Consider the following 14,991-nt stretch of genomic DNA (forward strand, 5'->3'; position numbering starts at 1 on the left):
GGAGAGGAGGAGTGGAGGAGAGGAGTGGAGGAGAGGAGGAGAGAGGAGAGGAGAGGTGTGGTGGAGAGGAGTGGAGGAGAGGAGGAGTGGAGGAGAGGAGTGGAGGAGAGGAGGAGAGGAGTGGAGGAGAGGAGTGGAGGAGAGGAATGGAGGGGAGGAGAGGATTGGAGGAGAGGAGTGGAGGAAAGGAGTGGAGGAGAGGAGTGGAGGAGAGGAGGAGAGAGGAGAGGAGTGGAGGAGAGGAGTGGAGGAGAGGAGTGGAGGAGAGGAGTGGAGGAGAGGAGGAGATGAGTGGAGGAGAGGAGTGGAGGAGAGGAAAGGAGAGGAGGAGAGGAGTGGAGTAGAGAAGAGGAGGAGTGGAGGAGAGGAGAGGAGGAGTGGAAGAAAGGAAAGGAGGGGAGGAGAGGAGGTGAGGAGAGTGGAGGAGGAGAGGAGTGGAGGAGAGGAGAGGAGGAGAGGAGGAGAGGAGTGGAGGAGAGGAATGGAGGAGAGGAGTGGAGGAGAGGAGAGGAGGAGTAGATGAGGAGAGGCGAGGAGAGGAGAGGAGGAGTGGAGGAGAGGAGAGGAGAGGAGAGGAGGAGAGGCTAGGAGTGGAGGAGAGGAGAGGAGGAGAGGAGTGGAGGAAAGGAAAGGAGGGGAGGAGAGGAGTGGAGGAGAGGAGAAGAGGAGTGGAGGAGTGGAGGAGAGGAGGAGAGGAGGAGAGGAGTGTGGGCCTACTTTATAGTGGGTATACTCAGGCCTTACCTTGCCTGGTCGGAGTGCCTGGATGAAGAGAGGAGAGGAATGGAGGAGAGGAGTGGAGGAGAGGAGAGGAGGCGTGGAGGAGAGGAGTGGAGGAAAGGAGTGGAGTTGAGGAGAGGAGTGGAGGAGAAGAATGGAGGAGAGGAGAGGAGAGGAGTGGAGGAGAGGAGAGGAAAGGAGGAGAGGAGTGGAGGAAAGGAGAGGAGGAGAGGAGTGGAGGAGAGGAGGAGAGAGGAGAGGAGTGGAGGAGAGGAGTGGAGGAGTGGAGGAAAGGAGTGGAGGAGAGGAGTGGAGGAGAGAGGAGAGGAGTGTAGGAGAGGAGCTGAGGAGAGGAGAGGAGGAGAGGAGGAGTGGAGGAGAGGAGAGGAGGAGAGGAGTGGAGGAGAGGAATGGAGGAGAGGAGGAGAGAGGAGAGGAGTGGAGGAGAGGAGTGGAGGAGAGGAGGAGGAGTGGAGGAGAGGAGTGGAGGAGAGGAGGAGAGGAGTGGAGGAAAGGAGTAGAGTTGAGGAGAGGAGTGGAGGAGAGGAGAAGAATGGAGGAGAGGAGAGGAGTGGAGGAGAGGAGGAGTGGAGGAGAGGAGTGGAGGAGTGGAGGAAAGGAGTGGAGGAGAGGAGGAGAGAGGAGAGGAGTGGAGGAGAGGAGAAGAATGGAGGAGAGGAGAGGAGTGGAGGAGAGGAGGAGTGGAGGAGAGGAGTGGAGGAGTGGAGGAAAGGAGTGGAGGAGAGGAGGAGAGAGGAGAGGAGTGGAGGAGAGGAGTGGAGGAGAGGAGGAGTGGAGGAGAGGAGAGGAGAGGAGGAGAGGAGTGGAGGAGAGGAGGAGAGGAGTGGAGGAGAGGAATGCAGAAGAGGAGGAGAGAGGAGAGGAGAGGAGTGGAGGAGTGGAGGAGAGGAGAGGAGGAGAGGAGTGGAGGAGAGGAGTGGAGGAGAGGAATGGAGGGGAGGAGAGGAGTGGAGGAGAGGAGGAGAGAGGAGAGGAGTGGAGGAGAGGAGTGGAGGGGAGGAGAGGAGTGGAGGAGAGGAATGGAGGGGAGGAGTGGAGGAGAGGAAAGGAGAGGAGGAGAGGAGTGGAGTAGAGAAGAGGAGGAGTGGAGGAGAGGAGAGGAGTGGAGGAGAGGAATGGAGGGGAGGAGAGGAGTGGAGGAGAGGATGGAGGAGAGAGTGGAGGAGAGGAGTGGAGGAGAGGAATGGAGGGGAGGAGAGGAGTGGAGGAGAGGAAAGGAGAGGAGGAGAGGAGTGGAGTAGAGAAGAGGAGGAGTGGAGGAGAGGAGAGGAGTGGAGGAGAGGAATGGAGGAGAGGAGTGGAGGAGAGGAGAGGAGGAGAGGAGTAGAGGAGTGGAGGAGAGGAGAGGAGAGGAGGAGAGGCGAGGAGTGGAGGAGAGGAGAGGAGAGGAGGAGAGGAGTGGAGGAGAGGAGGAGAGGAGTGGAGGAAAGGAAAGGAGGGGAGGAGTGGAGGAGAGGAGAGGAGGAGAGGAGTGGAGGAGTGGAGGAGAGGAGGAGAGGAGTGTGGGCCTACTTTATAGTGGGTATACTCAGGCCCTTACCTTGCCTGGTCGGAGTGCCTGGATGAAGAGAGGGCGCAATGCGGCTTTGGCAGGAGCAGCCGGGCAGGGCAACAGTACTGGTGGAGGGTGGAGCTGGACTGACTGTTAGCTGTCAGGCTGCTGTGGAGAGAGGAGGTAGGACTAGGAACAGGAGTAGTGACGGAGGTGGTGGTAGGTGGATTGGAACGAGAAGAAGTAGCACAACAAGCGGAATAAGGTGGTGACCTGACAGAGAGAGAGAGAGAGAGAGAGAGAGAGAGAGAGAGAGAGAAGGGGGGGGAGAAAGAGAGACAGACAGAGACAGAGCAAGAGAGAGGGAGAGAGAAAAAAATCAAGTCAAGAAAGCAACAGAAAAGAGCAGATGACAGACACAAAGGCACACAGTAACCAGTCATAAACCAGGACAGAAAGGCACACAGTAACCAGTCATAAACCAGGACAGAAAGGCACACAGTAACCAGTCATAAACCAGGACAGAAAGGCACACAGTATCCAGCCATAAACCAGGACAGAAAGGCACACAGTACCCAGCCATAAACCAGGACAGAAAGGCACACAGTACCCAGCCATAAACCAGGACAGAAAGGCACACAGCAACCAGCCATAAACCAGGACAGAAAGGCACACAGTACCCAGCCATAAACCAGGACAGAAAGGCACACAGTACCCAGCCATAAACCAGGACAGAAAGGCACACAGTCCCCAGCCATAAACCAGGACAGAAAGGCACACAGTCCCCAGTCATAAACCAGGACAGAAAGGCACACAGTACCCAGCCATAAACCAGGACACAAAGGCACACAGTACCCAGCCATAAACCAGGACAGAAAGGCACACAGTCCCCAGCCATAAACCAGGACAGAAAGGCACACAGTACCCAGCCATAAACCAGGACAGAAAGGCACACAGTACCCAGCCATAAACCAGGACAGAAAGGCACACAGTCCCCAGCCATAAACCAGGACACAAAGGCACACAGTCCCCAGCCATAAACCAGGACAGTAAGGCACACAGTAACCAGTCATAAACCAGGACAGAAAGGCACACAGTAACCAGCCATAAACCAGGACAGAAAGGCACACAGTACCCAGCCATAAACCAGGACAGAAAGGCAAACAGTCCCCAGCCATAAACCAGGACAGAAAGGCACACAGTCCCCAGCCATAAACCAGGACACAAAGGCACACAGTCCCCAGCCATAAACCAGGATATAAAGGCACAGAGTACCCAGTCATAAACCAGGATAGAAAGGCACACAGTACCCAGCCATAAACCAGGACAGAGTTAACAGCTGTAGCACACAGTCCCTAGCCATAAACCAGGACAGAAAGGCACACAGTAACCAGCCATAAACCAGGACAGAGTTAACAGCTGTAGCACACAGCAACCAGTCCTAAACCAGGACACAAAAGCACACAGCAACCAGTCCTAAACCAGGACAGGGTTAACAGCTGTAGCACACAGTGGTATATAAGCATAGCAAGAGCAGCTAGCTTTGAAACAGTTAGCAGAGTACAGTACACACAAAGAGCAGGTTAAGAGATGTATGAAGTACAGTGATGTACTATATGTCTATTGGATAGGTGATATGCTGATATACTTTATGTTTTTTATAAATTGCTCGGCTGGGCTAGACGAGAGAGTCGATTGTGGAGTCCACTGGAACAGAGTAAATAAGCATTCTGACATCATTGATTGGTGACTTGTGGATTAGACACTGGCTGGAATGTGGTTTTCACCAATCAGCATCCAGGATTAGACACACCCGTCGTATAAACTGATATAATGTCTATAGGATAGGTGATAAACTGATATAATATATATCTACAGGACAGATAGGTGATATACTGATATAATATATATATCTACAGGACAGATAGGTGATATACTGATATAATATATATCTACAGGACAGATAGGTGATATACTGATATAATATATATCTACAGGACAGATAGGTGATATACTGATATAATATATATATTTTGGTTCAGCTTCTTTGTCCATTTAAATAAAAAGAAGATGAGTGCACATTTCCCCGCTGCGTCTTGGTCCACTTTACCCTACGACAACCGTGACACTTTGTGATGGTCACTCCAATACCTTGACTTTGTTGTCCTTAAGCCATTGTGCCACAACTTTGGAAGTATGCTTGTGGTCATTGTCCATTTTGGAAGACCCATTTGCGACCAAGCTTTAACTTCCTGACTAATGTCTTGAGATGTTGCTTCAATATATCCACATAATTTTCCGCCCTCATGATGCCATCTATTTTGTGAAGTGCACCAGTCCCTCCTGCAGCAAAGCACCCCCACAACATGATGCTGCCACCCCCATGCTTCACGGTTGGGATGGTGTTCTTCGGCTTGCAAGCCTCCCCCTTTTTCCTCCAAACATAACATTGGTCATTATGGCCAAACAGTTCTATTTTTGTTTCACCAGACAAGAAGACATTTCTCCAAAAAGTACGATCTTTGTCCCCATGTGCAGTTGCAAACCGTAGTCTGGCTTTTTTATTCCGGTTTTGGAGCAGTGGCTTCTTCCTTGCTGAGTGGCCTTTCAGGTTATGTCGATATAGGACTCGTTTTACTGTCGATATAGATACTTTTGTACCTGTTTCCTCCAGCATCTTCACAAGGTCCTTTGCTGTTGTTCTGGGATTGATTTGCACTTTTTGCACCAAAGTACGTTCATCTCTAGGAGACAGAACGCATCTCCTTCCTGAGCGGTATGATGGCTATGTGGACCCATGGTGTTTATACTTGCGTACCATTGTTTGTACAGATGAACGTGGTACCTTCAGGCATTTGGAAATTGCTCCCAAGGATGAACCAGACTTGTGGAGGTCTACACTTTTCTTTCTGAGGTCTTGGCTGATTTCTTTTGATTTTCCCATGATGTCAAGCAAAGATGCACTGAGTTTGAAGGTAGGCCTTGAAATACATCCACAGGTACACCTCCAATTGACTCAAATTATGTAAATTATCCTATCAGAAGCTTCTAAAGCCATGACATCATTTTCTGGAATTTTCCAAGCTGTTTAAAGACACAGTCAACTTAGTGTATGTAAACTTCTGACCCACTGGAATTGTGATACAGTGAATTATAAGTGAAATACTCTGTCTGTAAACAATTGTTGGAAAAATGACTTGTGTCATGCACAAAGTAGATGTCCTAACTGACTTGCCAAAACTATAGATTGTCAACAAGAAATATGTGTATGTAAGCTTCCGACTTCAACTGTACCTGCAGCTATAGAAATATTTTATAGATATATACCTGCTACTGTCGAAATATATACTTGTTGCTTTAGAAATATGTTATAGAAATATATACCTGCTGCAGTAGAAATACGTTATAGAAATATATACCCGCTGCAGTAGAAATATATACCTGCTGCTGTAGAAATATATACCTGTTACTTTAGAAATATGTTATAGAAATGTATACCTGCTGCTGTATGAAAATATACTTATTGCTTTAGAAATATGTTATAGAAATATATACCTGCTGCAGTAGAAATATATACCTGCTGCTATAGAAATATGTTATAGAAATATATACCTGCTGCAGTAGAAATATATACCTGCTGCTATAGAAATATGTTATAGAAATATATACCTGCTGCTATAGAAATATGTTATAGAAATATATGCTGCTATAGAAATATGTTATAGAAATATATACCTGCTGCTATAGAAATATGTTACAGAAATATATACCTGCTGCTATAGAAACATGTTATAGAAATATATACCTGCTGCTATAGAAATATGTTATAGAAATATATACCTGCTGCTGTAGAAATATGTTATAGAAATATATACCTGCTGCTGTAGAAATATGTTATAGAAATATATACCTGCTGCTGTAGAAATATGTTATAGAAATATATACCTGCTGCTGTAGAAATATGTTATAGCAATATATATCTGCTGCTGTAGAAATATATTATAGCAATATATATCTGCTGCTGTAGAAATATGTTATCAATATATACCTGCTGCTATAGAAATATGTTATCAATATATACCTGCAGCTATAGAAATATGTTATAGAAACATACAGTTGAAGTCAGAAGTTTACATACACCTTAGCCAAATACATTTAAACTCAGTTTTTCACAATTCACATCTAACCACTAGCTATGCTTCTGGAACACATCTAACCACTAGCTATGCTTCTGGAACACATCTAACCACTAGCTATGCTTCTGGAACACATCTAACCACTAGCTATGCTTCTGGAACACATCTAACCACTAGCTATGCTTCTGGAACACATCTAACCACTAGCTATGCTTCTGGAACACATCTTACGTCACCACTAGCTATGCTTCTGGAACACATCTAACCACTAGCTATGCTTCTGGAACACATCTAACCACTAGCTATGCTTCTGGAACACATCTAACCACTAGCTATGCTTCTGGAACACATCTAACCACTAGCTATGCTTCTGGAACACATCTAACCACTAGCTATGCTTCTGGAACACATCTAACCACTAGCTATGCTTCTGGAACACATCTAACCACTAGCTATGCTTCTGGAACACATCTAACCACTAGCTATGCTTCTGGAACACATCTAACCACTAGCTATGCTTCTGGAACACATCTAACCACTAGCTATGCTTCTGTAACACATCTAACCACTAGCTATGCTTCTGGAACACATCTAACCACTAGCTATGCTTCTGGAACACATCTAACCACTAGCTATGCTTCTGGAACACATCTAACCACTAGCTATGCTTCTGGAACACATCTTACGTAACCACTAGCTATGCTTCTGGAACACATCTTACGTAACCACTAGCTATGCTTCTGGAACACATCTAACCACTAGCTATGCTTCTGGAACACATCTAACCACTAGCTATGCTTCTGGAACACATCTAACCACTAGCTATGCTTCTGGAACACATCTAACCACTAGCTATGCTTCTGGAACACATCTAACCACTAGCTATGCTTCTGGAACACATCTTACGTAACCACTAGCTATGCTTCTGGAACACATCTAACCACTAGCTAAGCTTCTGGAACACATCTTACGTCACCACTAGCTATGCTTCTGGAACACATCTTACGTAACCACTAGCTATGCTTCTGGAACACATCTAACCACTAGCTATGCTTCTGGAACTCATCTAACCACTAGCTATGCTTCTGGAACACATCTAACCACTAGCTATGCTTCTGGAACACATCTAACCACTAGCTATGCTTCTGGAACACATCTAACCACTAGCTATGCTTCTGGAACACATCTAACCACTAGCTATGCTTCTGGAACACATCTAACCACTAGCTATGCTTCTGGAACACATCTAACCACTAGCTATGCTTCTGGAACACATCTAACCACTAGCTATGCTTCTGGAACACATCTAACCACTAGCTATGCTTCTGGAACACATCTAACCACTAGCTATGCTTCTGGAACACATCTAACCACTAGCTATGCTTCTGGAACACATCTAACCACTAGCTATGCTTCTGTAACACATCTAACCACTAGCTATGCTTCTGTAACACATCTAACCACTAGCTATGCTTCTGGAACACATCTAACCACTAGCTATGCTTCTGGAACACATCTAACCACTAGCTATGCTTCTGGAACACATCTAACCACTAGCTATGCTTCTGGAACACATCTTACGTAACCACTAGCTATGCTTCTGGAACACATCTTACGTAACCACTAGCTATGCTTCTGGAACACATCTAACCACTAGCTATGCTTCTGGAACACATCTAACCACTAGCTATGCTTCTGGAACACATCTAACCACTAGCTATGCTTCTGGAACACATCTTACGTAACCACTAGCTATGCTTCTGGAACACATCTAACCACTAGCTATGCTTCTGGAACTCATCTTACGTAACCACTAGCTATGCTTCTGGAACACATCTTACGTAACCACTAGCTATGCTTCTGGAACACATCTAACCACTAGCTATGCTTCTGGAACTCATCTAACCACTAGCTATGCTTCTGGAACACATCTAACCACTAGCTATGCTTCTGGAACACATCTAACCACTAGCTATGCTTCTGGAACACATCTAACCACTAGCTATGCTTCTGGAACACATCTCTAACCACTAGCTATGCTTCTGGAACACATCTAACCACTAGCTATGCTTCTGGAACACATCTTACGTACCACTAGCTATGCTTCTGGAACACATCTTCGTAACCACTAGCTATGCTTCTGGAACACATCTAACCACTAGCTATGCTTCTGGATCTCATCTAACCACTAGCTATGCTTCTGGAACACATCTAACCACTAGCTATGCTTCTGGAACACATCTAACCACTAGCTATGCTTCTGGAACACATCTAACCACTAGCTATGCTTCTGGAACACATCTAACCACTAGCTATGCTTCTGGAACACATCTAACCACTAGCTATGCTTCTGGAACACATCTAACCACTAGCTATGCTTCTGGAACACATCTAACCACTAGCTATGCTTCTGGAACACATCTAACCACTAGCTATGCTTCTGGAACACATCTAACCACTAGCTATGCTTCTGGAACACATCTAACCACTAGCTATGCTTCTGGAACACATCTAACCACTAGCTATGCTTCTGGAACACATCTAACCACTAGCTATGTTTCTGGAACACATCTAACCACTAGCTATGCTTCTGGAAAACATCTTACGTCACCACTAGCTAGATGTGAATAATCGTCCTCAAACTAGCACAGTCATTTCAGTCATCCTAGTGCGTGTGTGTGTGTGCGTGTTTGTGTATATGTGTGTGTGTTTGTGTGTATGTTTGTTTGTGAGTGCGTGCGTGCGTGCCTGTGTGTTTGTTTGCGTGCGTATGTGTGTGTGGTTGTGTGTGCGTACGTGCCAGTGTGTGCATGTGTGTGTGTTTATGAATGTGTGTTTGTGTGTGTGTGTGTGCCTGCCTGCCTGTGTATAAAGCACAAAGCCATGATGTGCTTTTTTTCCAAATGTTAAAGGCCTTTATGTAAAGCTTGGGAGGATAGCAGAGACATGCAGATTAGCTGGGGGTGTAAATAGACTTGGGAGTATAGAGAAAGAGGCTCAGGGCACATTTACAGATCACAACACTAGCTGGGCTTCAAATGAACATCTCAACGATAACCTTAAATAGGATATCTCTCATCTTCATGGTTAAGTCAAGCAGAACAGCTAAACAGGGATCATGTTGCAGTAGAGAGAAGGAGGAAGCATTGTTTCACCATTATGTGCTAAAGTAGCGCATTTACATTGATGATATAATAATAATAAATATATAATATCACAATAATAATAATAATATATGACGTTTATCCAAAGCGACTTAGTCATTTTTTTTTTTATACATATGACATCCATTTGAGCTGCTCCCATCAGACATTACTGTGTCTCTCTCTCTCTTGTAGAAACTGCAGTTTGAAGGTGAAATAGCGACCTCTATTGCCGTTTCTATATATTATTACCTGTTTATTCCAAGAACAATTTAAGGCTGGGATAAAAGCAATGAAAGTCAAACTTTAAACAGACAAGGTTTAGAAAATAGTGAATTTGTTTAACAGCAACCTTTGGATAGACTACAGAGAAAATCTCTCAGCTACATCTAGTCCAGAGTGGATTAGAAACAACTAGGAGGCTAGAAGTGTTGAAGAGATACAGAACTATCCTCTTCAGACCTCCAGCCTCTCCCAGAAAAAACTAAAACATTTCCTGAAGTGAGCATCATTCAATAAAGTTATATTAAAATGCCAGTATGCACTTGTGGGTTTTACAGCGTTAATGTACACCACCTCTGTTATTAAACAATGATCAGAAAATCCCACTGGGGTTAACACACTTGTTATACAGACCTGAGATTGATGCTCAAAACAATAAAACCTAATCTAACCTGGCCATAGAGATGGTGTTCTCTCTCACATTAGACCATGTGTTCTGTCTCCTACCTCATGTTGCTCCATAATTTAATAAATATCAAATGTTTCTCTCACATTAGACCATGTGTTCTGACTCGTGCCTCCATTTTGTATCATTAGTCCATGTGTTCTGTCTCGTGCCTCCTTTTTGACTCATTAGCCCATGTGTACTGTCTAGTGCCTCCATTTTGACTCATTAGTCTATGTGTTCTGTCTCGTGCCTCCATTTTGACTCATTAGTCCATGTGTACTGTCTCGTGCCTCCATTTTGACTCATTAGCCCATGTGTTCTGACTCGTGCCTCCATTTTGACTCATTAGTCCATGTGTACTGTCTCGTGCCTCCATTTTGACTCATTAGTCCATGTGTACTGTCTCGTGCCTCCATTTTGACTCCGCCAAATATCTTTTACAATAAGGTGTTTTTAAAAAAAGTCCTTGAGGCTGTATGAGGTTCTTTGGGATTTATATCTAAATCACTGTGTCACGTTCGTCGTACAGAGCGGACCAAGGCGCAGCGTGAGTTGATGTTCCACATCATTTTAATTCACAGTGAAACAACAAAACATCCAACGAACGTGAAGTACAGCGCACACATAGGCACTAACTGAAACAATATCCCACAACTCAGGTGGGAACAATGGAGAACTTAAGTATGATCCCCAATTAGAGACGACGAACATCAGCTGCCTCTAATTGGGAACCATACTAAGAGCACCAACATAGAAATGAAAAGACTAGAACACCCCCTAGTCACGCCCTGACCTACAACACCATAGAGAACCAAGGGCTTTCTATGGTCAGGCTCGTGACACACTGACTGTACAGTTAAAATCCCCAGCAAGAAATAATCATCCTCAGCATAACATTTCTCAATAGTATTTGATAATGTCTCTAAAAAACATACCCTCTCAACTACCTCTATACTGGGGAATATACATGTATTAAACACATAGTGATGTTTTCATATCTCTAACTTTAATAACCTCCTCTCAACTACCTCTTCAACCTCATATGACAAAGGCAAAAAACCTTTTGAGAACAGGATGGCCACACCCCCACTTTTTGATTATTTATCACTACGCACCACTGTCCCCCCCCCACTCCTTTTGCCACATTATTTCCATTTTCCATATTACTATGCGTTTCTTGTCGAAAACTTATGTCCCTTCCCGTTATTAACTCATACACTACAACTCTTTCCCCCCCCCCCCCGTCTCTCTCCCCATTTACGTTTAAAGAAGAAATCTTAAAACTGCTCATGGCTGAAGAAAAAAAAAATACAGTGGAAGAGACAGAAAACACATCTCTTTAAAGAGTTAAGACCGCGACTGAACTCTTTACTTTCCTTTAGAATTTACCTCACTCTCGTGACCACTTTCTTTAGTCTAGTGATTTCTGGGTTTGTCAAAACTCCACCCGTATTTTTTTACAATCAGAAACTTTGCTGATTCAATAAACAATTAATCATTTAAATCAATTTAAATCAATAAATTCACTTTCAGGAAAATAAATCCGTTACATTATAATCCTGCATATACTTCTTCACCTTTTGTCAAATTCAGAAATGGACGTTCTTTTTCAATCCCATTACTCCCTTCCACCCCATTTCTCTTGCTATTTTTGTTGTGATGCATCAGATGCCTCACTCTCGCTCTCATCCCCAGAGGAAAACTCCATCTCTACTTCCTGTTTATCCTCAACTGATTATCATCTCTACCTTCCTCTTAGAATTAGAACCTTCATCACTCCTTAAATTCTTCCTCTTCCTCCTGGGTACTTTGAAAACAGCTGCTTCATTTTCCATTGTTTCACTCTCCTCCTGAACCCCCGCTTTCATTCTCCAGCCCCCCCCGACCTCAGTCGCAGTCTCACCTACCCCCCCCCCCCGCTTTTCCCTGCTCTACCACAACTTCCCCCGTAGCCACATTGCTCCCTTTTTCTATTTCTCCCACCACATCTGCCCACCTTCTCCCTTCTCCTGAACCCTCAGCCTGTTCATCCCTTCTCAGTGGTGCTTTAGCTGCACCAGCGCTAGAGCTGCTAACCGGGCTCTGCGTGCTTGTTCTCTGGACAATTACGCACCAAATGCCCCTCTCTTCCACACCCAAAGCATTTCATTGATTCAGTAGACGCATAGAACACATAATAAAACCCATCAATCTTGAAACTGAACGCTAAATTCAGTTTGACAGTATCCTTTTAAATTTTTTATTTTTTTTAAATCATGTGCACTTATCTCCTATGAGATACAACATGTTTCAGGCAAAGAAGATTTGCATCCAAAAATAACCTTTTTTTTTTTTTATTGCAGATAAAAGTTGACTGTGATGAGATAACTCTCTTGCTCCAACACTTCATCTCTAACAAATGGTGGCACATTAGAAAATATAACTTTCTTCTTCGCCGGATTCATACGAGGGAATACTGACGTCTGTTTCTCCCCGCAACACAACACCAACTATCTCAACTATCATATTCACCTTTTCAATAGGATCTAAGAATATTACTACAGTGCTATTCATCCTTTAGGCTGATTTTATGCCGTCATACCCAATGATAGCGCCCACTGCTAAACTACATTCTTCCACCGAACAACCTGTCGCAGCGGGAATCTTCACTCCGTTCCCGCAAACTAAGTTTTTTCAAACTCCAAACCTCCACGAGTGGTCATTAAAACCAGCCCCTCCACGCTGGTTGCACCCTTGAGAGAGAACCAACCTCAATGATCCCACCACCCCTATTACGTGCTTAGTGATAGTGAGACAATATAACCTTAAAACAACTCTATATGCACACACAGAAACAATAGGGTGAAAATGATTTGTCACTCCCACAAATCGCTCCTGCTTCCCGACTCACTCCAACGAGAGAGAGAGAGAGAGAGAGAGAGAGAGAGATAGGTAGGTAGAGAGACAAATCAAAATTCCATATTGTAGCTCAAGGGTGTGGGGTTTCCACATCACCAAGTTTAATAACAAAACATGCACCAGTAGCACAACTAGAATGAGGAGTTTATTAGGGATTTTTGTACACAAGGAAAGAAGGGTGAATTCACCAATCACCAATCACAGTCCACAAGCCGTTCTCGTTGTCCGTTCTGTATTCCAGGGGTAATCCTCACACTCGGTTCCTCAGCCAATCATGTTCGATACACAAAGGAGGTAGTCCGACAGTCCAGGTCACAACGGGTAATCTCTCTCTCTCTCTCTCTCAGACAGAACACCTGACTGACTTCCCCATCTCTCTCTCTCTCTCTCTCTCTCTGACAGAACACCTGACTGACTTCCCCATCTCTCTCTCTCTCTCTCTCTCTCTCTCTCTCTCTCTCTCTCTCTCTTTCTTTTCATAACGCACTTGACTCTCTCCTCTCTCGCGCCTTTGTGCAGGTTGCTCCCACCTTTATCCCCAAGCACTCCCTGGCTTAACGACCCACAGCCTTGCCACGTTGGGGCTGGAAGTCCATAGAAGGCTCGGGGGTGGAACCACTCCCCTCGACCTGCCGTCTGCCACAATACCTAAAATCTTGATTTTCGACAAAATTACCTGAATGGACTATTACTACCAAGGACTATCAAGAAACAACTTCTCACAAACCAAAACCTGCAGAAGAAACACAGCAGAACCTGGAAATACCATCCAACACAAAACTGAGTGAGTCATTTTCAGTATGAAGCTACTTCTGAAGTCAAAAAGTAAAAGACAATAATCTGTAGGTAATGTTGTTATATAAAGCAGTAAAGTAAATAAGTTCACTAAGCTACCAAGCTGCTAGGACAGCACAGACCTGGCGGCACCTCAATTAGCACTGAAGTGTGAAGTCAGATGTGTGAAAACTCTTGAGCCCAACAATGGCAGGAGAGTTTCACAGCCCCCCCCCCCAGTCCCATCCACCAAACTACCAGGTGTGAAACAGGGAAGAGACTCAGGGGGTATGCTAATTTGGTATAGAGCAGACCTAACCCACTCTTTTAAATTAGTCAAAACAGGAACATTTTACATCTGGATAGAAATTAATAAGGAAATGATCTCAACAGATAATTTTTTTTCTCATGTGTGCTACCTATATCCCCCCAATTGAATCCCCATACTTTAACAATGACAGCTTCTCCATCCTAGAAGGGGAGATCAACAATTTCCAGGCTCAGGGACATTTACTAGTGCGTTATGACCTCCGCACACGTAGACACTCTGGCTTTCCTCAAAGTTAGTGGCATGTCATTAGTAAAGATTGAAAAAATAATGGGCCTAGACAGATGCCTTGAGGAATTCCTGATTCTACCTGGATTATGTTGGAGAGGCTTCCATTAAAGAACACACTCTGTGTTCTGTTAGACAGGTAACTCTTTATCCACAATATAGCAGGGGGTGTAAAGCCATAACACATAAGTTTTGCCAGCAGCAGACTATGATCGATAATGTCAAAGACCGCACTGAAGTCTAACAACACAGCCTCCACAATCTTTTAATCATCAATTTCTCTCAGCCAATCATCAGTCATTTGTGTAAGTGCTGTGCTTGTTGAATGTCCTTCTGTATAAGCATGCAGAAAGTTTGTTGTCAATTTGATTACTGTAAAATAGCATTGTATCTGGTCAAACAGTATTTTTTCTAAAAGTTTACTAAGGGTTGGTAACAAGCTGATTGGTCGGCTATTTGAGCCAGTAAAGCGGGCTTTATTATTCTTAGGTAGTGGAATGACTTTTTCTTCCCTCCAAGCCTGAGGGCACACACTCTCTAGTAGGCTTAAATTGAAGATGTGGCAAATAGGAGTGGCAATA

The 14,991-nt window shown here is 44.5% G+C and overlaps 1 protein-coding gene across 1 annotated transcript in view; it reads right to left on the bottom strand.

Annotated features, from left to right (window-relative positions):
* LOC106566316 (putative uncharacterized protein DDB_G0290521) overlaps positions 1 to 14,991 on the bottom strand; it is an 86,969-nt gene that overhangs the window by 20,262 nt on the left and 51,716 nt on the right. Inside the window, exon 4 of the mRNA XM_045692828.1 lies at positions 2,282 to 2,506. Coding sequence (XP_045548784.1) covers positions 2,282 to 2,506 — 225 coding nt within the window. The remainder of the gene's footprint in view (positions 1 to 2,281; positions 2,507 to 14,991) is intronic.

This window comes from Salmo salar, chromosome ssa13 (genome assembly GCF_905237065.1).
Source record: "Salmo salar chromosome ssa13, Ssal_v3.1, whole genome shotgun sequence".
Lineage (NCBI taxonomy): Eukaryota > Metazoa > Chordata > Actinopteri > Salmoniformes > Salmonidae > Salmo > Salmo salar.